The 26,489-nt window shown below is 44.9% G+C and overlaps 12 protein-coding genes across 12 annotated transcripts; 5 read left to right on the forward strand and 7 right to left on the reverse strand.

Annotated features, from left to right (window-relative positions):
* Window positions 1-229: 229 nt before the first annotated feature.
* Window positions 230-1,860, forward strand: VTP01DRAFT_7095 (uncharacterized protein; the record flags this gene model as incomplete). The annotated part of the gene is made up of 8 exons (XM_069386069.1): window positions 230-301; window positions 359-373; window positions 450-494; window positions 547-652; window positions 713-842; window positions 906-1,137; window positions 1,210-1,671; window positions 1,726-1,860. The coding sequence occupies 8 exons, from the start codon at window positions 230-232 to the stop codon at window positions 1,858-1,860; spliced, it is 1,197 nt and encodes a 398-aa protein (XP_069234567.1).
* A 179-nt stretch (window positions 1,861-2,039) lies between these two features.
* VTP01DRAFT_7096 (uncharacterized protein) lies at window positions 2,040-2,963 on the forward strand (the record flags this gene model as incomplete). The annotated part of the gene is made up of 5 exons (XM_069386070.1): window positions 2,040-2,114; window positions 2,205-2,326; window positions 2,394-2,404; window positions 2,505-2,670; window positions 2,750-2,963. The coding sequence occupies 5 exons, from the start codon at window positions 2,040-2,042 to the stop codon at window positions 2,961-2,963; spliced, it is 588 nt and encodes a 195-aa protein (XP_069234568.1).
* A 680-nt stretch (window positions 2,964-3,643) lies between these two features.
* On the reverse strand, window positions 3,644-4,923 carry VTP01DRAFT_7097 (uncharacterized protein; the record flags this gene model as incomplete). The annotated part of the gene is made up of 2 exons (XM_069386071.1): window positions 3,644-4,347; window positions 4,407-4,923. 2 exons carry the CDS (start codon window positions 4,921-4,923, stop codon window positions 3,644-3,646), a joined length of 1,221 nt encoding a protein of 406 aa, XP_069234569.1.
* A 1,078-nt stretch (window positions 4,924-6,001) lies between these two features.
* On the reverse strand, window positions 6,002-7,926 carry VTP01DRAFT_7098 (uncharacterized protein; the record flags this gene model as incomplete). Its single annotated transcript, XM_069386072.1, has 6 exons — window positions 6,002-6,115; window positions 6,187-6,825; window positions 6,886-7,042; window positions 7,113-7,586; window positions 7,656-7,726; window positions 7,786-7,926. The coding sequence occupies 6 exons, from the start codon at window positions 7,924-7,926 to the stop codon at window positions 6,002-6,004; spliced, it is 1,596 nt and encodes a 531-aa protein (XP_069234570.1).
* Window positions 7,927-8,380: 454 nt separating this feature from the next.
* VTP01DRAFT_7099 (uncharacterized protein) lies at window positions 8,381-9,261 on the reverse strand (the record flags this gene model as incomplete). Its single annotated transcript, XM_069386073.1, has 6 exons — window positions 8,381-8,488; window positions 8,554-8,686; window positions 8,749-8,876; window positions 8,938-8,999; window positions 9,054-9,102; window positions 9,157-9,261. 6 exons carry the CDS (start codon window positions 9,259-9,261, stop codon window positions 8,381-8,383), a joined length of 585 nt encoding a protein of 194 aa, XP_069234571.1.
* A 1,289-nt stretch (window positions 9,262-10,550) lies between these two features.
* VTP01DRAFT_7100 (uncharacterized protein) lies at window positions 10,551-13,578 on the reverse strand (the record flags this gene model as incomplete). Its single annotated transcript, XM_069386076.1, has 13 exons — window positions 10,551-10,882; window positions 10,939-11,424; window positions 11,500-11,621; window positions 11,686-11,889; window positions 11,954-12,066; window positions 12,131-12,293; window positions 12,352-12,641; window positions 12,703-12,794; window positions 12,857-12,889; window positions 12,953-12,989; window positions 13,042-13,097; window positions 13,167-13,317; window positions 13,375-13,578. 13 exons carry the CDS (start codon window positions 13,576-13,578, stop codon window positions 10,551-10,553), a joined length of 2,283 nt encoding a protein of 760 aa, XP_069234572.1.
* Window positions 13,579-13,879: 301 nt separating this feature from the next.
* On the reverse strand, window positions 13,880-14,260 carry VTP01DRAFT_7101 (uncharacterized protein; the record flags this gene model as incomplete). Its single annotated transcript, XM_069386077.1, has 1 exon — window positions 13,880-14,260. One exon carries the CDS (start codon window positions 14,258-14,260, stop codon window positions 13,880-13,882), a length of 381 nt encoding a protein of 126 aa, XP_069234573.1.
* Window positions 14,261-15,059: 799 nt separating this feature from the next.
* VTP01DRAFT_7102 (uncharacterized protein) lies at window positions 15,060-16,317 on the reverse strand (the record flags this gene model as incomplete). Its single annotated transcript, XM_069386078.1, has 3 exons — window positions 15,060-15,070; window positions 15,135-16,157; window positions 16,215-16,317. The coding sequence occupies 3 exons, from the start codon at window positions 16,315-16,317 to the stop codon at window positions 15,060-15,062; spliced, it is 1,137 nt and encodes a 378-aa protein (XP_069234574.1).
* A 1,426-nt stretch (window positions 16,318-17,743) lies between these two features.
* VTP01DRAFT_7103 (uncharacterized protein) lies at window positions 17,744-18,557 on the forward strand (the record flags this gene model as incomplete). The annotated part of the gene is made up of 2 exons (XM_069386079.1): window positions 17,744-18,068; window positions 18,151-18,557. The coding sequence occupies 2 exons, from the start codon at window positions 17,744-17,746 to the stop codon at window positions 18,555-18,557; spliced, it is 732 nt and encodes a 243-aa protein (XP_069234575.1).
* Window positions 18,558-19,317: 760 nt separating this feature from the next.
* VTP01DRAFT_7104 (uncharacterized protein) lies at window positions 19,318-19,817 on the reverse strand (the record flags this gene model as incomplete). Its single annotated transcript, XM_069386080.1, has 3 exons — window positions 19,318-19,340; window positions 19,411-19,550; window positions 19,771-19,817. The coding sequence occupies 3 exons, from the start codon at window positions 19,815-19,817 to the stop codon at window positions 19,318-19,320; spliced, it is 210 nt and encodes a 69-aa protein (XP_069234576.1).
* Window positions 19,818-20,395: 578 nt separating this feature from the next.
* On the forward strand, window positions 20,396-22,977 carry VTP01DRAFT_7105 (uncharacterized protein; the record flags this gene model as incomplete). Its single annotated transcript, XM_069386081.1, has 4 exons — window positions 20,396-20,572; window positions 20,649-21,119; window positions 21,225-22,082; window positions 22,168-22,977. The coding sequence occupies 4 exons, from the start codon at window positions 20,396-20,398 to the stop codon at window positions 22,975-22,977; spliced, it is 2,316 nt and encodes a 771-aa protein (XP_069234577.1).
* Window positions 22,978-23,285: 308 nt separating this feature from the next.
* Window positions 23,286-26,048, forward strand: VTP01DRAFT_7106 (uncharacterized protein; the record flags this gene model as incomplete). The annotated part of the gene is made up of 9 exons (XM_069386082.1): window positions 23,286-23,521; window positions 23,582-23,627; window positions 23,698-23,749; window positions 23,813-23,943; window positions 23,999-24,798; window positions 24,857-25,098; window positions 25,158-25,798; window positions 25,858-25,952; window positions 26,021-26,048. The coding sequence occupies 9 exons, from the start codon at window positions 23,286-23,288 to the stop codon at window positions 26,046-26,048; spliced, it is 2,271 nt and encodes a 756-aa protein (XP_069234578.1).
* Between the last annotated feature and the right edge of the window lie 441 nt (window positions 26,049-26,489).

Raw genomic sequence — 26,489 nt, forward strand, 5'->3', positions numbered from 1 at the left:
CGCGGCTTTGGGAGAAGCGAGAAAGGCGGAAATTTTTATAGTTTCGTCAGTGCCAGTGTCCTGTGCGAAAAGAAGAAAAAAAAAATTCGATGCCTGAACGTACCTTCAAAATTCCTGCAACTTCTGCGAGTTTCGAAAAGCGCCGCTGAAGTTGGGACCTTTTCGGTCTGATCGATCTTTGCTTGCTTCCTTCATTCGGCTCGAGGTCAACAACGATTGAGACCGTGTCATGACCGATCAGCCTGATCTTTACGCCGTCCTTGGCGTGAGCAAGAATGCAACCGACGCCGAAATCAAAAAGGTGAGCTTGTTACTCTCCAATGCTGAAAAGGATTAGATCACTGACGCATATTCTTAGGCCTACAAGAAGCTTGTAAGTACTCCGTCGTAACAGAACCCGAGATAAAGTGAGGAATGGACATATGCTGATAAAATCGATCTACTTTTAGGCAATTCAATACCATCCTGACAAGAACCCGGAGGGTGCCGACAAGGTATGCGGTTTGTAGAGTACCTTAAACCTTGTAACTGACTAATTCTGCGCAGTTCAAAGAAATAGCACATGCATACGAAGTTCTGTCAGATCCAGCAAAACGTCGCAACTACGACTATGCAGAGGATGCCGAGGACACCGCTCAAGGTCCAAGTGCAAGTATGTAATAGAGATTAAAGGTCGCTCCCATTGCATAAGATTAATTGTTGCTTTTTGAAGAGCGACGCAGGAGACAAATGAAACCTGACGACATTAACATTGATTTCAGCGTTGATCTGGAAACGCTTTACAATGGAAAGACGATTACGAAAGCGTTTGAGCGACAAGAAATTTGTGAACAATGTGAAGGGTAAGTCCAGTCGTGTGGTTATCGCTAGAAAACATTTTATTCCCTAACTGCAAATTTATCCAGAAAGACATCAAGAACAGAGACTTGTCGCAAATGCCATGGTACTCGAACGTTTAAACAAGGTGGTCACAAGCGACGATGTCGGCACTGCGGTGGACGAGGCAAGGTCCAATATATGTGCAACGCATGCAATGGTCACGGTGTACAAATGGAAAGAACGAGTTTAGAAATCGAAATTCCAAAAGGTGGAACTGTTGATGGAACAATTGCAGTACCGGACGTGGGTGACAAGATGGTAAATATATAACTTGTATTTGCTTTTTCCTTTGCCCAATATGAATTCTGAAATACATCTCCTTGAAAATAGGTCGGTTTGGAAAATCGCGGCGATGTTGTTGTTTGGCTCAGTGTGAGGAAACACCACATGTTTGAATACGATCCAGAAGGAGACGATCTCAAGATGACCATGAATATCACATTATGCGAAGCTTTGCTTGGATTTACAAAGACTTTCACGCATCTGGATGGAAGAATTATCAAGATCGTTCATGAACCCGGTCAAGTGATCAAACCAGGAATGCAAAAGGTTGTTGCAAACGAAGGCATGCCGTGCAAAGGATACCCATACCAAAAGGGTAATCTCTTCATTTCTTTCAACGTCGAGTTCCCTAATACTATTGGTCAATTAACACCCAAGGCTCGCAAAGCTGTGGAGAAAGCTCTTGGCTCCAAATCGAGCTCTCAACAAGACCAAAAAGCGTCTGAAGAAACCAGCGTGGAGCAAAGCAGTAAGGAATATATTCTTCAAGATGCCACAGAGCCATTCAAGGTATGTGGAGCAATGTATGGTTATGCGAACATTTAGTAACCATCGTCAAAATAGCTTTCATTCCAAGCAGATGGCGATATACCACTTTACAACGAGGATGATAGACAAGCAGCCGAGGAATACGACGGGTTTCACACTTTTAGCGACTTTTTCACATTCGGTGGATCGCCTTCATGCACTCAGATGTAAAACTAGCAAATATTCAATGTACATAATACTTGGCTTTCATATGTAATTGCGTTCAAAAGATAAAGAAGTGCTGCATTTTCGTCCAACACCTCCCAAATTATGTCTGAATTTGAACGTCGACTGAGGTAAAAAGTTGTCCTTAGCAAGTTCAGTCTGCCCTTTTCCACAGTGTGTGAAACATGAACGATCTTGCAGGAGAATCCGGCGATGGAGCAACTTCTAAGTTTCTCGCACAAAAGACAGCGTTTGAACGAGTACGTAGGAACGTCGAAAAAGCGTTTTGCGTGTTGTTCCTGGATCACACGCACCCGTCGGAGGAGGAGCTGACACGTAGACCAATGTAGAAATGGCAACGCTGGCTTGATGAAGTGACGCCTTATGTCCACTACCGCTGGATCGGCACAGCAACGTTGCTGGTGCTGTTCATGCTGCGCATTATTCTGGCGCAAGGATGGTACATTGTTACGTAAGTGGCTGAGAAGGGGTTTGCACACATACACTGCATACGTACTGACAAGCTCGTGCTATTGTAGATATGCACTTGGTACGTAGGAATGGATTCTGCGCATATGACTGGGATACTTTGCCCCTGGTAAAAGAAAAAAATGGAAGACAGAAAGGGACTAAGATGTGTGATGCTGTAGGTATCTACTTGCTGAACCTATTCCTTGCGTTCTTGACGCCAAAGATCGACCCGTCGTTGGAAATGGATACACAGGAAAACGAACTTGAAGAGGGACCTTCTTTGCCAACAAAGGCAGATGAAGAGTTTAAACCGTTCATTCGACGCCTACCAGAGTTCAAGTTCTGGTACGTTAGGATGATGCAAAGCAGAGAAAGAGAGAAACGGAACACTAAGCTTGCTTTGTTGTTGTTGGCACTCAAATAGGTACTCTGCAACAAAGGCTACAGTGATTGCATTGGTGTGCAGCTTCTTTAGTATATTCGATATTCCAGTCTTCTGGCCTATCCTGTTGATATACTTTTGTATTCTATTTGCCATCACGATGCGACGACAGATCAAACATATGATCAAGTACAAGTATATTCCCTTTGACTGGGGCAAGAAGAACTATGCTGCCAGTGCCAGTCGCAGTAGATAGATATTCTCCACATCATTCTTTCTTTCTTTCTTTCTTTCTCTGCTAATGTAATTTTACCTGCATCGTATATGATAAATGTTTCTCTTCACCTTATCATATGTGTTCGAGTGCTCCCCCTTGCTTGATTAGATGCATGTCACGTACCAAGAAGAGATGTCGATGAACCAAGTGTTGTATTATTGCTCCATCTCATGCACGAATTGATGATAAGACCCTGTACACACGTTCCTTTCTGCGACAAAGCTGCGCTGCAGCTTGTTGAATGGTCGGACTCGAAGTGGGCCCTGCAAGCAAAATAATCATACGTTGAACGGTAAAATAGTCATCCCAGTGGTGGACGGCTGTTGTCGGCCAGCAACGCCGAACGAACCGGCAGCCGTCTGGGCCTGATTTGTTTACCCGAATTCCAGAACATGTCGTAAAGCAATGGGTGTCACAAACAGCGAACCTTGGATTGTATTACAGGAAGAAAATTGTAATTAGAGTTTAGATAGATAGATAGATAGGTAGGTAGATTAGGATTAAGGGCTATAGTACGTAAGAGATGCCTGTACGTTTGGTAAATATATGCAGAACAGCAGAGTGTAGAGAATAGATGGTAAGTGCGGAATATACACAGTAGTAGTAACATGATGCACGAAAGGGGGCGGAGCGGCGATTTGACATGAATGAATTATTAATTACGCTTTGAGATTGACCGGAAAATGTGGTGAGCGCGGTGTTACTGGAGACGCCGGTTCTGACGGCGACGAAGTTCCAGACGAAAGGCCGACATCTTCCTCTTCGGCGGAGTAGTCCATACGACGCAGACGCAGCGAGACTTTATCGTCGTCGAGGCATTCGGGTTCCATAAGTACGTAGACATCCTGCGGCTCGCCATCCATGTTGACGGTTGCATGAACGATAGATAAATCTTTTGCCGGTTGTGGTTTTGCTGAACCAAAGTTGCGACGATACTCGATGCTGCGAACAAATGCTGACCAGCTGATTTTGCGGATACCGAGATAATCCAGACGGGTGCGTGCGTTGGGTCGGATGGCAGGCAGGTGACGGCGAGCAATGAAAAACGCAGAAATTGCATAGATGGAGCCACCAACGAGGTCAATGAGATAATGGTGAGTCAAGTACATGGTGGACCACCACATCCACATTACATAGGCAATGCAGAGTGGGCGCGCCTTGGGAAAGAGATATGCCACAAATAGCATTTCAAGGGTTGCATCACCCGAGTGCAGCGATGGAAATGCACCAAACACCAAGGGCGATGCGCCAAAGGATGAACCGTACAGATCAAGGCCAAGGATAGTGTCGATACGCGCGAGGCCGCCAGCTTCTCCAGGGACGGAATAATCGGCAGGTTTCGAGCCGTAACTCAATTCATACCCTGTGCGACATTGTCAGCATTCTGCAATTTCTGTCAAACCAGATTGTTTTGTTACTCACAAGGCGACGCATTTGGAAACAGCAGCTGCGTAAGCACACCACACACGTTCATCCAACCAAATGCTTGTCCGTACACGCCGACGATTTTGGGCGGCCCAAAGACGAATAGCACTAATCCGAACACAAAAGGCAGAGAAAAGTGCAGGATGCCGTATGGAAGCCATGCAAGGATATCCAACACCGGGTGCTGATGCTTTGAGATAATCTCAGACAGATTGGCGCCGTACAAGATTCGTTCCAATGTCGGCAGGATGTTGACAAAGATGTGGCCGGGTCGATACTCGGATGGAATAAATTGGCAGGCGTAGAAGGTGATAAGCCATGTAAAGATAGGCATTGCTGGTACGGTAAAGCGGCGGATATATGGAATCATGGTTGACGAGGCCAGCAGGATAGCCAAGGCTATTCTGACGAGCATTGGCGGTTGCTTCATGACCACAATGTCCAGGGCTATCAGAACGACCATGAACAATGCTGGCCAATTCGGCTTCCAGCTCTTCTTTCTTGTCTCGTTCATAAGTAAAGTATAAAAGGTAGATTATTAAAGAGTAGTAGAAGAAAGAAACAAGAAAGCAAGTATGAAAGAAAACCCCCGGTACAAAAAAGAAAAAACTTTCTGGCGGTGTTGCCCGCCCGCCCTCTCTTTATAAGCATCCAACATCTTTGTCATATACCCTCCCTTTCTGGCAAAAAGTTTTGTTGGAGTTGCACCAGACTTTGCCGGCCCGACGCTTTTTCCCTTCATCTTTCAAGTTACACGGTGTGCGTACACGTGATGTCGACGAAAGCATGACCTACATCTATCGCTTCACATGCTTCCTCTTATTTGGGCTATAAGGTCCTGTGCTAGCTCTAACCCTGGCCTTTCCTTTTCCTTTTCCTTGCGCCCGATTGTTTCCAAGGGATTCTGATCAAAAACCAAATGAAAAAAAATTCAGCTGGAACTGAAAATTTCTATCGGCATCAATTCATCCGATCCGATCGCAGAAAGGATGAGACACACAGCACGCGGTGTCGCCCGAGCACGGGTGTCAGCTTTCTCCGCCCAACGCGACGATAACCGCGTTTGGTGGAAACACATTTTTCCATCTCCAATTCATGCCCCGTTGTTGCTCCGTGCTTATGCTGCTTCTGTTTGTGCCAAAGAAGCTTCTTCGAAAAAGCCACAGCCCTCTTTCTGTTTTGTTTGTGCCTAACGATGATAACGCTTTCGTTGATGGATAGATAACAACATTGCTGCTGGGAATGGGTCATCAGGCCCTTCATACCCCTTGATGTAGCAAGAACCTCAGACGCTGTTTGTATTTATCATTCGATGCATGATTTCACACTGCATACTTCTTTCTCCGTCAAGCACATCTAATCGATTAAATAGTGTTACCCAAGGCTCTTCTCGCCGCTTATTACATCCATGCCGGTATCAGATGTACTATAGTAGACCTTTTTTTCTGCAATGGCTGTGACGATAAGAGATAAGATCGCTAGTCATCGACAGTATGAACATAACACTGTATAGAAGATGATCATGCTCAAAATCGTTTTATGCGGCAAATATATATGGACTGCGAAAGAAATATATATGCATGAGAATGGAATTAAGGGATATGAGTTGTGCCTTTGGTTTTTCGCTGCTGCTGCAACGTCTTCCTTTGTCGGTTTTCTTCTTGCTTGAAGGCTTCCTTTGTATTCTTCTTGGCCTCTCGTCGATTCTATATATACAACCACATCAATGTAAGTCAATAAAGTATATTGTTCATAAAATCTCCATTTCTCAACCTACTCTTTTGGCTTCCTTGACAGCAGCCTTTCGTGCTCTCTTCTCCTCCTTTGTTTCATTTTTGGAGCGTGGTATTCCAGTATTGATCCGCTGTTGTTCTTCTTCATCCTCTCCGCTTCCTGCCTCTTCTTCCTCTTCCTCTTGCACCTTTTCGAGCTCTTCCTGTCTGGGCTTCCGATTTTTCTTATCGACTTGGACCAGTGATGGCATACCCGTTTTGGAATCGATCAGGATTTTCTTCTTTGGTCCGCGGTCAGAAATAAGTTTCGGATGGTTCTCTAGGTTGGAGTAGGTGGAGAGGACTGATTGACAGTCCCATGCTTCTCGGTATTTCACGGGACGTTCCCATATTTCGACATTGTCCGTTGAATCTTTGCTGTTGCGGGTATGTGACCTCCGTACAGTGGAAACACTGGCTTTATCTTCATCGTCTGACAAGGTTGTGGCAAGCAATGCTTCACGCACTTTATCCAGCTTTTGCTCAGCTGTTTCTCCATCCAGTTTGGGCTGCATCTTTCGGCCAACAATTTCGTACTTATCCAAAAAGTCGTCTAAAATATCCTCAAAATCGGCACGTTCTTCCAGCAGCTCGCCCTCAAACTCTTCGTCCTCGCTGTTATCGTTCATGTATTCTTCCTCAATCTAGATAATACAACGTTGTTAATATATATCCATTGTACGACGCTACTATCCACAATGTACCTTGTCAAACCGAGCATCCAGCAACGTCAATTGCGGGTTTCGATGCATGGCCGATGACGATACGGAAAATCCCGTCATTCTTGATCGTCGTTCAACCAGGTCATCCTCAAATTCGTCGTCTGAATCTGCTTGTCGTCGATCTTGTTGACGCTTAAAGCTATAATATAAATGATTTGTAAACTTTTCCATCTCCCACATCGCAGTATTTCCAATCAGGATAAACTTACTTTCTAAAAGCAGCTCGCCAATCGTAGCCTCCATTCTCATCCATTACTTCTTCTTCCTCGTAGTATTCCTCTTCTTCGTCGTCAGGTACGTAAGGATCTCCTTCGGCATTCAATTCCTCAAAGAAATCGTCATCAAGCTCTTCGTCTACATATTCTTCATCTTCCAAAGCCTCCATGATTTCTCGAAGACGAGGATCCATATCTGGCTGCAGACCACCTTCCAGTCCGCTCGACTGGTTCATGACACCAACTGACATTTCTACATTCGAAGGCAGCACATCTGCTGGCAGTTCAATGTCACCCTTTTTGTCTCTGAATTCAAGCTCTTTTGATCGTTTTGGTTTCTCTTCTTTCTTTGGTGCTTCCAAAAATACAGCTTCCGTCGATTCACCGATGGCTCTCAAGTGCTGTGTATAATCATACTCGGCTGTGTCGTCAAAGTAAATACCGTGCATGGCAGCCTGACCGACTCGTCTGAAAAGGAAGTTCCCAACAGTGAGTTGAGACAGGTCCCAATTAACCCCCGTTTTCTCCAATTCTTACCGATCAATCTCATCGGGAGTCAATTCAACAGGCTTGTGCTTGATTGCCTGGATTTCTTCTTTGGTTTTATGCTAAAGCAGCAGCATTAATCTTGTCCCTTCCGGCAAAATGCTCGAAACCGGTTTCTTACCTTGTGCAAGTTTGAGGGTATCACCTCGTGAAGCACTCGATCGGAAGCCTCGGAATCATTGATAAGAGGATCCTTTTGGGATCGGTGGACAAGGTGGTAGTGCTTTGCTTGCTTTCTGTCAATAAATGGTTTCTTGCCCATTGCGCTGTACCCAGAAAAAAGAGGTCCTGCGTTGCGGGGAACTTTTGCGGCATGAGGGTGGCTTGCATGGCGCTGCAGTAAATCCTGCCAATGCCCTCTCCATTCTTCTTAATCGAGGCTTTTACCCACTAATAGATCATCGGCTCACTTCATTTGATGCCTTATGGAATGGCGATATCTTCAAACTTAACAATCGTGGCTATTATTATTAATTTTGCAATTACCACATATACATGATAAGTCAGGATTCGAGATGGCATCACGTTTTCAAATGCCAGCAGCAAAAGATCATGTTCAGAATATTGCAATGCTCGACGTATGTATCCAAAATCACTTTCTACGTAAGTTTTCCATATATAAAATCTTTCTTGAAGCTCGCAAAATGGTGAAGTTCGAGTGCCAGCAATTGCTGCAGTCCGGAATTTCTGTGGTATCATATACGCATCATCCCCTTCTATTGCGTGATCCTCTGTTGTTTTAATACCGTTGACTTTGTGATATCATACTCTTCGGGTGGTTCCGAGAGGAGCTGAAAATTCTCTGCCAAGGTCGAGCGTTGATCCTTATTGTTACGTCAAAAAAGGTTAAACTAACATCAAAATTGCAAAGTGCGAATAAATGCTATACCTCTGAAAAGTGGTATTCTCCGAGGAAAGGTTGCTTTTTCAACATGTGCTGGAACCAAACACGAGCATCTGGCCACATTTGCTCATGTGGGATAGAGTCATAGTCGAACCACTCTGGACGCATCTCCTCGGTTCTGTATTCCACATCGCATGTCAATATCAATCCGTTTGTTGTACGACATTGTTTGCTTCCTACTCTGCTGGCTTTCCCTCAAATTCCGTCGCAAAGAATATATGAACCACAACCGCTAGAGGATCATTTTCAAAGGTGAATACATTGATAGCAAGTTTTCTCAGCAACTTTGCACGGATCGTAGCTTCCTCCTGCAAAGTGATTACATAAGCTCAATTGCCTCTTGCAGCAGGCAGTTTTCACGTATATTACCTCCAATTCACGCACTGCAGCTTGATACACGCTCTCCCCTGGCTCCACTTTGCCACCAAATCCTACAGAGTCTAGTCGGTAAAGGGACATATAAGCAGCATTTGCTTCATATTTACCGTTGTAAAGGTTCACACCGAAACCGCGTTTCTTCATTCCGAGCAGGATCTACGCGATGAAACCCGTTGGAACCTGCGTTCAGAATGGTTGCTACGCAAGTACCTTGCGATTCTGCTCGTCTAGCATGAAAACTAGTGTATAATCCTTTTTCGTGTATGCAGTCTTTGAATCACTAGGAGCATTTATAGTCGAAGGTGCTGCAAGCATGTTTGCCCTGAGAGATTCGTCTATATTCCCGGAATCGGAAGGGCGACGGCAATTGGCGGAAATGCAAGCCGATACTTCCGTCGATCAGTTCAATGTACAGTACGTGACATACCTTTACTCTACTTTAGCATTACTTTGGATTTGCAAGGTATCGCAGTCGATGCTTTCGAATTTTCTGCGTGTGAGATGGTTTTCTGTATGATGCTTATCCGAGCTTTATAGTTGCTGACGAAGTAAATCATATTAAAGCCACTGCGTTTTCGATGCATTAATGGCACTGGTTCGTAAAGTTCAAATCCGTGCGAGCAGCTTACGATCCCTAGTGAGCATGCCGGTTTACAGATGACAAGTTAACCATCAATTTCTTGTGAAAAACTTTCCGGAACATGCTTGGCTCGATTTCTCTGAGAAATACAAGTATGTATTTGCAAAAAAAAGTCAAGGCGCGTGCTCCAAGATATACCAGTTTGCGTCTAACTTTTCTCCTTTCGGCCGATACTACTCGACACTTTCTTGTTCCTGCAGAGGCAGTAGGCTTTGACTTCGAGTGCAAAACTCTATTTCCTTTTTATGTTACAGCAAGGTTTATGATACTGACTCGTTTATGTCGTGTAATTCCGCCTACGGATCGCGTCCAACCATTGTCTCTGGTCCCCCGCGAATCCGGGATTACTTCAGGATGTAAGGATTAACTATGATTACGCAGTATTAGCGCAAGATATTAACGTAATGCTCTTATGAAATTCTCTTGCTCCCAATCAACTACATTCGCTACTCGCTCTTGACTTCTTCATATTTATTCCTGTATCGCCCTCTTTGTAATTAAATTTTGATTATTTCTTTTTATTAATGGGTACTATTAAGCTCCGGTGGCCATTAATGGCCACTCTTTAACCAGCTCGTTCTCACCCATACATGATCATCTTAGCATACGGCTTACAGAAAATAAACTAGAAGCCTTCATTTGCGTCTCAAAATTAATTTGAGACAAAATGGATAACCTGGCTTGGAGAACGGGACGTTTTCAGAGGGCCACTCAGAGCAAATTTTGGAGTGGCAATTAATTGCCAGTTTTGGATCGACTCAAATTGGGCCTTACTCATATCCAAAACGCGCGAGAGCACAACATAACAGAAAAAAAGGATCTCTAATTTATTATGAGACTCGTTTTATGTATCATTGGGTTGACAAGTGTTCGTCCATATGAGCTTTACAGTAGCCAAGTTCCTGGTTGCACAAGCAGCGGATCGTTGATCTATTCCGGCATGAGGGCTTGCAGCAAGTACGTCTCAGACGATGCCCTCTCGCACTGAGACCCAAAGAGACACGCATATAGATGACACGAGCTCCCTGGGTCCTAGTTGTAGCTCCAGCGATGGGATCGGTATGCTTTCCTCTAGGTTTCTGGCATACTGCAACAATGATTGCCAAAGAGACCAACGAAATTTCGAATGCATAATTTCAGACCCATCATGTGCAAAGCACTTGTACGCAGGGAAAGCATTCGCCTCGGCAACAGCAAGAAAGAACGCCAGGCAACGTACTTCCCATCTGTAAGAGGCCATGACATCATGGAACGAAGTCAAATTATCACGGCGATTGTTCGCAACATCGACAGCTCCTAATACGGAATATGTGACCATTTATAACTTATTGACGAACCTTTCAGTGACCTACCTTTGTTTTTCTCATATTCATCGTAGATAGCAGGTCGACGCATCGAACGGAAATCACGCTTCTCTGCAAAGTAACGGCAGATAACTTCATCACTGCGTGTAGTGATGCCGCAATTGCTAATGACAACTTTTGGCTGACGATCTCTCAAAGCCGTGACAAAAACCTCATCGACTGTAGACTTCATACAGACAAAATCACCGAATTCTTCTCCAAGTGCATCGAGGATGTCGTTTTCGGGCATATCGCGGGGCCAATATTGCCGCTTCTTCACTTGCATGATGGAAAAGAGGCCATGCTTTTTCATCTCTCGCACCATCAGCGGCGAGCCAAACCAGGAATCAGCGATTATGGTTCGCCCTGAATGAAACCATGGCTTGGTGAGGCAACAGACGGACGCAATGTTCTTGTGACTATATCGGTCATCAAACTCTTGAAGTACTGTATCGCCACTGAAATCGAGCTGGATGATACAGCAGATGGTCGTGTCTGCGACAGTCTTGTACTACTGTCCAACAGAGTGCGGCTTTCTAGGGACTTTCTTAATGTTTGGCCTCCCTTTACCGAGCCACTGATTCATGCTCTCATCCACGCATAAGTAACGACCAGGCGTCAAGGCATCCTGCAAATTAGCATTGTATGCCCTGAGGAATCCACGAATTTGATACAGGGGATCTTGTTGGTGCCTATTACGATTAATTACATAATGTTTGCAAGTTTCTCAACAATCTTAGAATAAGTTTTGCTTACTGGGCAGCGTCAGGGCGACAGAAAACGTGAATTTTCGTTATAAATTTGAAACGCTCGATTGGCATATAGTCACCAAAGTTGATTACCAACAGATTTGGGAATTCAAACTGGAATGTAACCTCCATAAGAGGCGCCAAGATATCGTGGACAAAAGTGTCTTCTCCGGTCAACGAAAATGGCCTAGCAATTTTGAAGCTCGGCAAACTTAAGCAGAAATGACATGTCAGAGCTTGGATACCAGCAGTTCGCTCACAAACAATCAACTTACACCCGATGTAAAACATTGGCTATAACTAGACCGAGATCGTCGTCACTGCTGATACCTTCTTGCAAATAAGATATTGTTGTTGCTTGCACAGATTTCCAGTCAGAGTATATGCTCTTTGTGAAAAATGATGCAGCATTAGACATGATAACAATACAAGTGCGCATAAATGGATCATACCGATTCACACTGAGAACACCACTGCAAAGCTTTAGCGCTCGCAGTAGGCATCTGGTCATATAATCCCAGGGTGTTAATAATACGATGATGACATTGTGCGCCGATATATCTGGTCACAGAGTTTATGATATCCTCTGCAAAACGAGATACACGGTTTATATCCCTAATTTTCAGTGTAAGTATGATACCGACACAAAAGCTCTTGTTTGCCCTGGACCTACAGCAAGCGCATGTCGGATAGAGATTCCGGAGTGGTCATTTTTATGCAGCTGTGAGCGAACTTGTTGCATTTGTGGGACATGTCAATATCGTCCACGATCCACGATGTGACAGCAGTGTCGAAAGTCTGCTCTTGTTCATTGTCATCCTCCACCAGATCATACAGCCCGTTTCGAAGCGGTTGGTGATCGATCGTGAGATCAGAGGGCAATTTGTCACATTGCAGTTCGTCATCATTAAGAGTAGGCGAGATACTTTGAGTATCTCCTACATCATCGCACTCTTCTACGGTCTACATATGTACAAGTACGTTGATAAGATTCGATTCCATGATGATCAGAGATTGCATATACCTGATCTTTTCTGCTGTCATTGACTTCCGCCTTGTCTTGGTCGCGAGGCGAAAACTCATGGGCCGTTTTTTGCTTCTTTTGTGCGTGATTTTCTATACAGGATTATTAAGTTCAGTTAAATTAACTTCGTGATGTTACCACTTGCAAATCCTACCTTCCGACTGCCAGACATCCTGATTGCTATCGTCTACGGAAAGAACATCAAACATGAGGATCAGTTAGCAAATTATTCTATATTTCCAGAACGTACCTTGCGGCGGAACTGCAGCGATTTCCCCGTTCTCGTCCTCTTTGCACATTTAATATTACGTAGCAAAGGATAGCATATTTTATTCTTACTAGGTTTCCCGCAATCTGGCTTGCTCCTGCTGCAATAGATAGAGCTTGAGAGGATACTTTTTATCATGCGCAGTGAAGAACGGCTTAGTAACATTTACGTGTCATTTTCCATGGTGAAAGCTTACCACAGGACTCCTCCTTAATCTTCGTTATTCTTTCCATATGATATTTGTTCATTTTCAAGTTGAGCTCGAGTTCTTTCATGTGAGTTTCCCTAAACATCTTCTTTTGTTGGATACTGTCCCAGTACTCTTCCGCATCCGTCCATTTGCAGATCTAAATTAAAGATAGCTGGTAACTTTGACCAAGACTTCTACAATTTTCTATAGTCACCTCGAAGTTGCTGCGGACGATCGCTTTTGCCCAGTTTTGGATATCGTCATTAACGCCCTGGTTAAATGCAAGCGACTTTATACCGCACCGGAACTTCTGTTTGGTAGCAACACGATCTTCTTGTTGAAATAGTTCGTAGAAAGCAGGGAGACTGAAATCAAGGTAATGCTGTTTGAAGTAAGCTGAAACACTCATCGATCCCATAATTGAAAAAGAGGTTCACTGATCCGTCGCCCTGTACGCGCACTGTGCTGCATTAATCACTCTTTCGCTCACTGAAAATATCCTGTGACGCGATTCGTGCTGCGCACGCTCATTCCAGTCATCAACTCGAAAGGCCTCGGACAATTACGCTTCGCATACCATGTAAACTGAATCGAAAGGTGGTGTATTGCATTACTGATTCTTTACAAGCTTCCATGATTTACCATGATTTCCTAGCTAGTTGTGTATCAAGCTATCAAGATCCGTGGCCAGCAACTTTGAGTGGCACCTTTGAACAATACTATTGAGCAGCGCCGTTGAGCAGCTGTTTCATGCCGGGACGGTGTGGTGCTTCTGTTGCAAGAAGTGGATGTATGGCTCCCGGGCCGGGAGACCTGGAAGCAGCGTGGGTGATGCCATGCGCTTCCACACGTACATCGGCAGAACTTTGTTGAACCTGGCTTGTGTGGTTTAGGCTAGCAAGTCGTTCGAGATCGCGGTCTTCTGGTTGCTGCTGCATGCAATCAAGTTTTCTGGCAAGTCGTTCTAGATCGCGCGCCCAGTTCAATTCAGGAAGAGCTCGCGAGTTCCGCAGATTATGGTTGTCGGTTATCTGCACGTTCGTAAGCGCACAATGCAATGAGGTTATTAATGCCTCTGGCAGATCATACGAATGGCCCATTCATTTAAGCGCGAGATACTATAGCTAGTATTTTCTATTTAGATAGTCTTGTTTTTTGCATGCCAAATTTCAATAAAGCTTTGGATGTATGAGCTAGAATTTCCTTTTGCTTTTGCGAGTGCGAATGAATAGCACCGTTCCTTTCAGGATTGACGCGTTTCTTTTGTTTGCTATGGAGAGCAACGCGAGCATTTCATGAATCTATACTTATATGCTGTTTCCTAGATCTCTGTAATCAATTGCAGTTGGTGACATATGTAAACCTAAGCTGGAGTACGGAAATCATGAGACGAGCAAAAGCGACAAATTCCTGGCTTGCAGCATCTCCATTTCTGAAAGCATCTCAAGTAAATATACCGGCTCTTGGAACCTTTGTAGGCACGTTCAGTTTCTCTCTGGAGTCCGTCATTAGATTGACGAAAACCGCACGGATGTGCTTTCTGTCCGACAAAAGCGCAACGTTTGGCGACCTTCCTGGATAGATATGAGGCTTTATGACCAAAACGCCTTTGTATGCTTCGATGTTTCTGACGTGCCGTACGTGGCCAAGGATATTTGATGGCAAGCCTTCCTGTTGAGTTGAAGTGGCCGTTGGGTCGAATGATTTCTACCAAGATAGTCAGGAATATTCTTCTTTTCACACGGTAATCAAAACTGATTAAACATGAAAACAAGTCAATGAAGAGTATATATGTTGAATGATACAGCATGAAGTGATATATATAATGAGAAGAATTGGGCAGAAATGATATACGGTGTCCAGCACTCAGGCCTTCTTCCAGTCCTTGCCTCGCAATCCCTAAATTAAATCTTTAAACGATGATGGCTTATGAGACTGCAAACATCCGACAAGTAATTTATCTTCTCTGCTTACCAAGATATGACGGATGTAGTAATTGACCTCGTTCCTCCAGAATAAGTAGCCGCTGGTGGCAATATTCATCTTGATGGATTGTAATGCCATGGAATTCAGGATACTCGTAGCATCTAAATCCGGATTTCAAAGCAAGGAGTGTGATAGCGGACTGGTCCTGGCGATGATTTAAGCGGGAAGAGCCTGGCGGTGCAATGCAATTTTTATCTAGGCCGCATTCATACCACGGTGTGATGATTTCATCTACGATCCGTGGATTATCTGCATCGAATCCGAGCGCCGCACCGTTGCAGTTTTCGAGAGTCTCGAATGTCTTTCTAGGAATGGTAAGATATTTGAATATGCCTGGATGGTTGAACTTGGAGCCGACAACGCCTGTGCTTCGCGGTGACCAGAAGCCATGGCGACGAATGTACTCGGGGATCATGCGCATGAACAATGCATTGGGTATATCGCCTGTATCCAGCCACACGATTATGCCACCGTAACGTTCTTGGACTTGCTTTACAATGCCTGTCTTCCACGCATACTCGCCACGATTCACGCGGATATCCCAAAATTTGGGATACGCTGCATAATCAAATGTTACGAGCTCGTCCAAGAAATCGACGCTCTGCAAGTTCTTTAAGATTTGATTGTGCTGCTCCGTCAAACCAATGTCGTAGACGACGATTCGAGGAAAGATCTCAGGATCCACGTATTTTTTGGTCTCTTGCAATGCATACAGCATACTTTCAAGCGCACAGAAATGATTCGCACTAGCTGCCGTAACAAGTGTAAATGATAATTTCTCTGCTGCTGGTTCTTCTCCCACTTTTTGGTCGTCTTCTTCCGTGTCTAAAAAACCCTTTTCGTCCGGCTTCGTCGAAAGTTCACTTTCTTCTTCTAATACATCCTGCTGCTCACCCTCGACGCGGGGAGACACTCTGGTCGCGGTCGGCGTGTCCGCAGGGTTTCCATGGGGACCGTCCAGACGTGCTGGATGACAACTATTGTCAATGCAAGAATCGTTCAGCTGTTCATCTACTTTATATATTCAGTATCTCCGAGAGTCACGCTGTAAAGCCTTCTTTTGCAAACCTGAAGCTGATGTGTCTAGTCTGCTTTGTCGTGCGATGAAGATGATGCAGATTACAGCGAATGCGAGAATAAAATGCAAGGTATGAGGGCGTTTAAGCGCCATGATGGCGTAATAATGTAGTATACGTATTAAGGACTGTATTCAGAGCTAGCAAGTGTCTGAAAACTCGATGCTCGTCAGGTGGGCGTAGGTCTCAGTGGATCTCTGCGGGTGTTGCCAAATGCGGGGCGTTCGAAATGAAAAAAAAAAAGCGCGGAGTTGCTATGATTCTATTATTATTGTGGATCGCGAACATCATCCATTTTAGCACCTGGATCAAGAAATCAGATAGTATCCAGAATACTGTATGGATCAAGTGGAACGTGAAAAAATATAACGTGTAGGAACAGGGTCAAGTATAGGAATGGATTGTCGCTGGGTGCTTTCTGCTTCACCGTCATGCTGTACACTATTGCATTAAACAGCTCAACAAGGCGTTAAAATCGGCCTTGGCAAGATATCATGTGCATAAAGTCACTCTTGGGAAGAAGAAGAGATTATCCGCCTCTGGTCTTTGATTTTCTTACAAGTCTTTACGACAATGTCCTGCATTTGACACTCCATCATTGTCACCCGAAAAATACGGTTCTTTCAGTAATATTTACCTCATCAGAAAGATATAACCCTGTAGCTTAACAAACACAGCACATTCAAGAGACATCGAGCTCAGTAAACATTGGGATAGCAACTGAATAAGACCCTCTGGATCAACTGAAATTAGAGAGTATAATGTATATCGTACGGACTCTTCTCCATCTTCAACATCTCTCGCTCGTGGTCTTCTGCTACCGGAAGCGAAAGGGAAGACGTTGGGCAAGAGAGTCCATCAGCTTGAGTTGTATTTTATTCCATAGTTCATATTTAGACTATTTCCACTTCACTTGTACATCTTTATTTTTCTCTGTCCTGTAAATTTGATACACTCTATAGTATGTCATATTGAAACATAGGAGAGCAGTGAGGTATCTTCTTATTTTCACAATGTACGCCTTACGTGCGTAGGATTACACATCGCTGCGACGATCGAGTCCGAGCGCAAATATTACAGGATAACCACTTTGCTTCCTTTACTGCGACTCTTGGCATGACTTCATCTTAGCTTTGATTTTCAGACTACTTTATCTGAGTATTTATGGTTATTTGGAATCGATCTGTTTCAACAAAATGTCGGCGACTAAAGCTTGTGATGTAAGAAGTTTCTTGTTCCTGAGGGTTTGCAGTGGCAATGTATCAGTACAATGTCGGTCCTGCTTCCAGGGATTTGATGTGATTTGAAAGGCAATATATCCATTTACCATTGAACGAACCAAAATCTGTGCGTCGGTTTTAAATCTATATATCATCATGATTGCCGCTGTTTCAGTGTTCGAAAAAAAAAGCTATAAAAGAGGACGAATCTGCTACGTTGGGACAGCATTCTATCTTCTTTCATTGATTTAACCCATCCTTACATTCTTTTTATTTCCTCTTCTCATCACACTCCTTCAAGATGATGCTTTTCAAGGTCCTTTCCCTCGCTGCTATCGCTGGCGTTAGCTTGGCTGCTCCAGCATCTTCTTCTCCTTCTCCCACCTCTTCTTCCGTCACATCTTCCCGCTTTTCCTCCTCCTCTTCTTCCTCATCTTATTCGGCTGGTCCTTCTCACTCTTCGTCCGGCAACTCGACTTCCAGCGGTGGCAATGGCGGTGGCGGTGACGTAACCGTTACAGTCAAGAACAGCTGCGGTTCTGGTCTCAAGGTGTACAAGCTTACCAACGGTGGCGGTAAACAAGAATCTCACCGACGTCAGCGCCGGTTCCTCGCACGACTTCCAGGTCGACTCCAACTGGTCCGGCCGTTTCTGGGGCTGTAAGGACGGTAATGATTGCGGTAACTATGGCTCCGCTGTATCTCTAGCCGAATTCTTGTTCAAGGGCTGCGGTGGTCAAGACTTTTACGATATCTCGTTCGTCGACGGTTTCAACTTGCCTCTCAATATCTCGCCTGAAGGCGGTGAAGGCGACTGTGGCCATCCTTCCTGTCCTTCGCTTCCCTCTTGCCCCAAGGAACTTCAGACGGACGGAGGTGCTTGCAAGAGTGCGTGCGCCGCTTTCAACAATGACGAATACTGCTGCCGCGGCGAATACAACTCTCCTGAAAAGTGCAAGGCTAGTGAGTACGCTGACAAGTTTAAGTCTGGCTGCAAGGACGCTTACAGCTATGCTTACGATGACAAGACAAGCACTTTTGGTTGCAAAGCTTACAAGTACACTGTTACTTTCTGTCCAAACGGCGGCGGTAGCAGTGGTGGCAACAATTACTAAATTTAATTCCCACATACCAATGGCAGCAGGACTGTCAAATTGTACACAAGCTTTAGAAAAGAAGGAAATAAAATAATGATATCCTCATCAATATCCATTTTTTTACATGATGGATATTCATATCTACGTAGCCTGTCGACGATGCTAGGTTTAAAATATTGATTGATTGAAATATATCGACAAAAGAAGTATTGTGTGATATTCCATCATCCGCTTTAGAGTTTGTTACAACGGTGCAGTTCATTAATATACCGATGACACAAAAAAGGTCTTTGGAATGCACGGAGTACGATATTTTTTTCTTGCAGTTGACAAGTTTCGTCATTTTGCGTCACGTGGCCTACCGTCTCTAATTGCAATACTTTCCTGAAACAGGCTGGGGCCCACGGTTCGAGAGGTGACCCGACTGTTTGAATGCATTCTATGCGACGCAGACGATAGATCTTCGGAGAAGAAAGACAGGGAGAAGATTAAGGAGGGTCTTTGAAAACAGCAGTGTCTTGTATATATGCGTACAGTTTCGATGTATCAATTTCTATTGCGCAAATACATAATAGAAATTTAGAGAATCTTTAATACCTTACTCGATTCTTCCATTGCACCGGTTCGAGGAAGAGCTCGGTATCCAGCATATGCAGTCTACGTTTTGAATCAACAGACACGTATACAGCTCATTGTACAATGGAAGGACTGATCATGCCATACGTTTTCTAGTCATCACCGGTGCTGTAACGGCAGAAAATATTCTAGTTCCAATGCTTCAAACCTGAACTGACCAGACTCCTATGAATCCATGTAGAAAACTTGTCATTGTTCTTGACACTTGAATCGTACATAGATCAAGCTCTTGTACCTTGCACGGTAAACTTTTGCTTGCACAGTTCTAGAGCATGCTGGTACGCGGCTCGGTTACGTGCGTTCCTAGTCCTCTCTTCTTTGACGGGTTTTCCTTCTGTTTTTTCACGGGTGCATGAAGGACTGTTTGGTATCACACTGGATTTAGATAACTCGCCGTAGCAATTGAAGTGATCCCATGGTCAGGTACAGAGCACCTTGGGTCGGGGTGGGCTGAGCATGGAGTGGGACGCGGCACGGTCCTGTGTGTAAAGTGGAGTGGTACAAATCACTGGAGCGCTCAGATCAGATGAATGCAGTTGTGCAACCGAACACGGCCACGGCGAGGTCAGAGGGTCAGGAAGAAATGATCACTAACCAATAAGATCGGCGACGCTCGGCGCAATCTTGCATCTTGCAGAACATCAGCGGGGGTGGAATTCCAGAGTTTGGCGGGTCGTCCAGCAGCTTGAGAGGCAACAGGTGTGCTTGTGTCTGTTGCCAGATGAGGCAAGCCCTGTGCTTGTGCAGGACAAATTTAAGGCAACGATCATCATCAATCGTCCTTTTTCCTTTGTAGCCCCATTTAACCTATTTTTTAGATTTGCCTGTACACAAAGAGTAGGAAGTAATATACGGTAAGTGATGCTGGGCTGTGTGCGACATACACGTACACTCTTATTTTCCCTTCCACTCCCCCCATCGCCCCAGAGTGGGTAAATCGTATGCACTACTACTTCTGGTTCTCACATTCACGTTGTCCAAACAGCTTGCCCCGCAATTTTCTCACAATTGTACCGTCGTTCTCTCTTCCTCTTGCTCTCATTCTACTCATTTCGGCCGAGGTCACTCAATAGTTCAGATTCCACCTTCGAACGATCAAAGGTCATCTCTTTTCCTCTCTCTGTGGAGTAAACAGAGTTTCTGTTACTTTTCTATTCTTATTTCCTCCTCTCAGGATACCCTCACACCCCCAACTCTTTGAATTGACTGTATGGTCCCCTATGGCCTACCAGCAGCATACCCAGCTCTACCCGCCACATAGGACCCGCAGCATCAGTGATACGCTCATGCATCTGTCCGTCGTGACCCCTCCTGGATACCATCGAATGCACACGTACTTTGCAGCTGGCGAGCCCCAACCTTCACCGCCATATTCTGTTACTGATACTATGCATACGGTAAATCCGGGAAAAGACTGATGATGACGGCGCCCACGGATCAACTCACGGGTTCGCAAAAAAAAAAAAAATCTAGGCAATTCGGGAGACGCATGACTCGTCCCACATTGATAAATCGGTACAACATCTGCACGAACAGTCGCAACCGTCTGTGTTCAGATATAGTTCAACGATACCCGTGCGACCGACCCCGTTGCATAGCAGCACTTCGCTGGAACCGATCGTTAGCACCGGAGTAACAATGCCTCCTCCTTCGTTGTACCAGTTACCTCCAATTATAGCATCCGGTGCCGTGGCGAGTACTACAACGACAACAGCAGCAACAGCATCGGCAAACGTGCCTATTGCTATGACAACTAGTTCTGTACCGATGACAGAACCACGCGCATCCGTCGCAGCAACGAACGTAACCAGCCAGCCTTCGAGAGCTTCCTCAAATAGGGGAACAGACGGCTTTCTCCTGTTCCGTGCTGATCAGCGCAGAATGTACCCGGACGAAAAGCAATCAGAAGCTACGCTGGACCAGCGGTGGCGTGATCTTTCTGAGGTAAAGAGAAAGTAAAAAATAGTAGTCCTTTCCTTCTTAAAATGTCTCCATACGTTGGGCGTATTTTTCAAGTTATTAACTGCGAATTTTTATGCTTTTATAAAGATGCACAAACAAGAATACCATCGGCGTGCCATAGTCATCAATTCACCTACAGAAGAAGAAGAGGAAGAAGAAGATGAAGGAGGAAAACAAAAGGATCTTGTTGAAGAATTGACGCAGCACAAACGACCATTACGACAAGCCAAGCAGACGGATGAACCGACTGAAAGTCGAAGGCAGAAATTGGAGCATCTTGTGTCCCCTGAAGCGATCCGCACTGCAGAGATAGAGGAGCAAGAAGAGGCAATGGGCAAAAGTGAACGCCGGCCGTTCTCTGGATTTCCTTCCTTCATATACATGAAATACATGCGAGAACGAGAGACTGGCCACGCAGAGAATATCAAGCGAGAGGAGATGAACCACCGAAATCTGGAGGAGGGCGAGGAACAATTACATGATATGGAAAGAATAAAACAGGACAACGACGATGGTGCTAGCTATGCATCAGGTGGCGACGACGACGATGGAATGTCAATGGATGGATACAGTCCTAGCCAATCGTCGTCTTCAGGCCAGTATTTTTCGTTGCCATCTGATGAACTCGCAACGTTATCTTCGAAATCAAGAGTGAATATGGCTTCTCATTTGGGAGCAGCAGAATTTGATGCGCTCGCTTCGCTGGACGGTATAAGCAGCCGCATCGAAGGAGAAGACGGGAAAGAAGGAGAATACGAACAACACGAAGAAGCAAAATCTCACGGCAACACCTCTGCGAAAAACAAGGAACGTTTAAAACGGCCGCCTAACGGCTATTTGTTATTTAATCGAGATATGCGTCGAAAATTGCTCGAAAAATCACCTAAAATGACAGTGGCCGAGATTAGTAAAGAGATCGGTGAACGCTGGAAAAACTTGCCTCCGGTAAGAGTGCTTGCTAAAAAGAGTTGTAAATTGCCTTTTCTTCTCTTGCATGTGCATGTTTTTGCTGATCTCGGCTCGGCTTTAGGAACAAAAAGAAAGCTATATGCTACAAGCTGCACGCATAAAGGACGATTACCTGCGCACGCATCCTGGTTTCGTTTACACTCGCAGGTCCAAGGCACAGCTAGAAGAAGCAAGGCGATTATCAAAATCAAGGAGAATGTCGAAAGCTTCGCTGCAGGCGGGCCAGTCCTCGGACCCGACCGACCCAACATCGAGGACCGTGCGGCGGCGCAGGTCAGGAGCACCTGACGCACCGCGAGATCCGCGCGGTCGCAAAAAGAAACGACACAAACATCCCAAAGCGCCCAAGCATCCAATGTCTGGTTTCCTATTTTTCTTGGCTGCTGTGAGACCAGTCGTTGCACGGCAATTTCCAGGGAGCACCGTTGGCCCAATTAGCAAAATAATAGCTTCTCAGTGGCGAGAAATGACGGACGAAGCAAGGATACCTTGGTTACAAAAGGCAGAGGAAGACAAGGCAAGGTATGCCCGAGAAATGGAAGAGTACAATGCCAGCCTTGAAGCGGCGGTAGCAGCAGCAGCTCATGATAGCAAGGAACAAGCTGAAAGGGAAGAAGTAATGGATGATCGGACAGTACAGACGGTGGTACAAATGGTAAACACCAATTCTGGCACTACTGCTACTACAACAGCGATGACCACAAGCGTTTCTTTGCAAAAGCACCACATGGAACCCCCGCTTACCATGACTACTAGCGGCGGCAGCACACTCATCCCATCAACTGCTACCTCTACCATTAGCACCATCGATAGTAACAATAGCTCTGCATATTACCCACCCGAACATAACTCATTTCTAACGTCCTTGTAAATTTTAGTCTTTTTGTTTATTCGTTTGGCTCTTTTCTCTCCCTCTCTCTTGTACAAATATTAATAATAAAAAAAGGAAAGAAAACGCAACTGAAAAAGCTACAAGCAATCAAAAGTCTGTAGTTAGTGTTTCCCCATTCATATGACAGAATGCAGTGTTTCAAATGCCTTATGGGAAAACAATTGCTGCTAATCCCGGGTTCCGCAACAACCACAATTTTCTCCTCTCCTCCTGCACCAGTCTTCCGAGCAATATTATTACCACGACGGTTTTAAAGACAAGACAATATTATACACTGACCCTTGCAAATGACAGTCGTCAGCAGCTCTGCAGGCACCACAGAAATGCCAGCATTGTTGTCGATCCCTCCAAAAGAAACCGACGCAGTTGAATGGCGAGGAGCATTGTTAAAGTATATCGACGCAGCGTACGCAGAAGATACCCAAAAGTACGAGCAGGATGCTGCTATCCTGGATAAGCTCAGGAACTGCACCGTTGTGAACCAAAATACTGCAAGCTTGGCATTATTAGATCAGATGTTTTCGTAATTATTATCACCGATATGATCTTGCTACTTAACTAAATTAACCCTGCCGGCATCCAGATACTACTCTCAAGTAACATTTATTGGAACACGGTTTCCGCTGGATGTAAGTGTACTTTCATTGTATATTCGTCACTGTATTCCTTATACATTGTTAACTGGAGCGAGACGTGTAGATCGAGCTGAAATTTTCATGGCGAAACACATTTGATGTCACTGGCAAAAAAGGTAAGATCTCATTTAAACCCGGATGCTCTGAATGGTTGATAAAGTATGAGATCATATGCTTAGTATCACTCTACAACCTCATCTTTGAACGAGCTTGCACGGTATTCTGCATTGGCAGTTTATACAGCAGACTAGGTTGTGAAGAGAGCCGTATTTCCACAGATGGCATACGAAAAGCATGCAATTACTTCCAGGTATGTCCTATGTGGATATACATTTATTGGACTATCATTTTTGACGACACTGTAGAACGCCGCTGGATGCTTTAAATACATTGAACGTGAACTTCTCAACGAGCTTCGCGCAACACCTCCGATCGACATGCAACCGAAATCACTGCGCTCGCTCCAATCTCTGATGCTCGCACAGGCACAAGAGTGTATTTGGCAAAAGGCTGTGATGGAACATATGAAGCACGGCACAATCGCTCGTCTCGCTATCAAAGTAGCGGATTTCTACGACGACGTCGCACCAGACAATGTCTCGTTTTTACCTAGCGAATGGCAGTCGTATATCAAAATCAAGGCTTGCTACTTCAACGCGGTAGCGCAATATCAAAAAGCGAATGAATGCATATCGCAGGGCCGCTACGGTGAAGAGATTGGGCGGTTACGATTAGCACAATCATACAACCGGAAAGCACTCGATTCAATTGCATCCTCGTCCCGGACTATGCTGGTGCGCGGCGGCGGATTCACCATGCAGGAATCTTTCCTCAAGGACGTGCGCTCATTGGAGGAATCGATTCAACGAGACCTTGTACGCGCCGAAAAGGACAACGACGTCGTCTACCTGGAGACTGTGCCGGAGCCTTCGCAGCTTGCGCCCATTTTGAGATCAGATATGGTCAAACCTATCGTGCCCGTCGACATTGTAGACCCTGCACATTGGAAGAAGACATCGGACGAAGAACTGCATCGGCCTTTATTTGAGCGATTGGTGCCGTTTGCTGTCCACCAGGCTGCGAGCGTTTATGCAGATCGAAAGGAATTTATCGTAAAAATGGAAATCCAGGCGCATTGCGATCAGATGACTCAAGAATACAACAAGTAAGTCCTTAGGATGCTATTGAATAACACATTATAATGTGCGAATTCTTTACAAAAGATTATGCGTCGAATTGGACTTGCCGAGAGCACTTGACGTTGTAGACCCTGATACGGTGCCAGCAACGCTGATTGCATGCGCCGAAGAAGTCCAGCACGAAGGTGGAGGACAGGCACTCCGAGATATGCTGAACAACGTACAGCAATTGTCTGTAAAGAATGTCCAGCTCGTAGACGAAGGATTCAACGTTCTTGAGGAGGAAAACGAACAAGACGAAATATTTAGAAGACAATATGGAAGCTGTAAGTTTGCTCGACACATGTGGTCTATACCTACAAATTTCTCATATTTATTCCTCCAGTGTGGTCAAGACCTTCATCGCAGCAGCTTACATCCACACTCCTAACACAAGGCACAAGATATCATGATACCCTGTTGGCTGCGCAAAAGGCCGATCGCATTGTACGTGCCAAAGTTGGCAACTGGGGCAAGGCAATTGACTTGCTATCTCGGCCTGTTCCCGATATAATAGCCAGCCTACCGTCCATAAAAACCGACGAATCGCTGCAAATCGAGCAACTGGAAGAATTGATGACCCGCCTGCGCAAACTACTGCACGAATCAGAGGAAATAGCAGTTCGACGGAGACGTATTTTGGACGAAGCACAGTCGCTTGCCGATGCCGATGATATCTACGAGGCACTCATGGTCAAGTCTGCTCAGTTGACAAACGGTTCAACGACAGTCAAGCTCGAACCGGAGCAGTTTACTGAAGTGTTTGACAAGGAGTTGAAGAAATATGAAGGATTGCAATCACGGTTGCAGGAATGTCACAATGACCACGATCGCTGTTTATCACGAACGCGCGAGGCGTATGAACAGTTTGCTTTGCTGGTTTCTGGTAACCCCACTGTCAGCAAACGAGCCAAGGCAATACAGAATTTGGAACAAGCCTTTGCGAAATTTAAAGAAATCAGGACCAATCTCGTTGAAGGCATCAAGGTAAGTAATAAAGCTACAGTAAATTAGATGCTTTCATTCTTCACAAATGCAAATTCTAGTTCTACTCTCAATATACCGATACACTGCAGCAATTTCGAGACAATTGCGTTGATTTTGCGATGGCACGAAGAATGGAAGCTACAGAGTTGGCAAGGTAGAAAACGTATATCGCAAAAATAATATGGACTGCTTGTTGACATACGTAAATCATGCGCATGACAGAGATAGTCCACTAGGTAGACGCATCTAAACAGTTTTGATTCCTCCTCACACCCACACACTCTTCGCCCTTTCACGTCCTAATTGATTGTCCCGTTCCTCTCCCGTTTATATCATGTCAATCCGCGATTGCCATTATCTGAATATCCTTGCGAGCAAACAAAAGGAAATACATATCTATTTACAGCAGAGTTTCTGATAACTAATTACCGCGGTAACATTTAAGATGGCATATAAGCTTACGACCTATAGCCTTATATATGCCAGCAGAGCTTAATGGAAAAGACTTCTGTTAGAGTCTCATATCTACAGAGCCTGCACTGAGAAAATGAATGCGGAGAGACATTTAAATGGCTTGTAACCTTGCACGCATTGATGGTCTATACCTTATAGATAAAATTTAGCCATTACCAGCTGTACTTATTTTCCTCATATTCCAGCGACGAAATTGCAAATATGCTACGCACTTCCC

This window comes from Rhizomucor pusillus (assembly GCF_041956525.1).
Source record: "Rhizomucor pusillus strain CBS 183.67 unplaced genomic scaffold VTP01scaffold_30, whole genome shotgun sequence".
Lineage (NCBI taxonomy): Eukaryota > Fungi > Mucoromycota > Mucoromycetes > Mucorales > Lichtheimiaceae > Rhizomucor > Rhizomucor pusillus.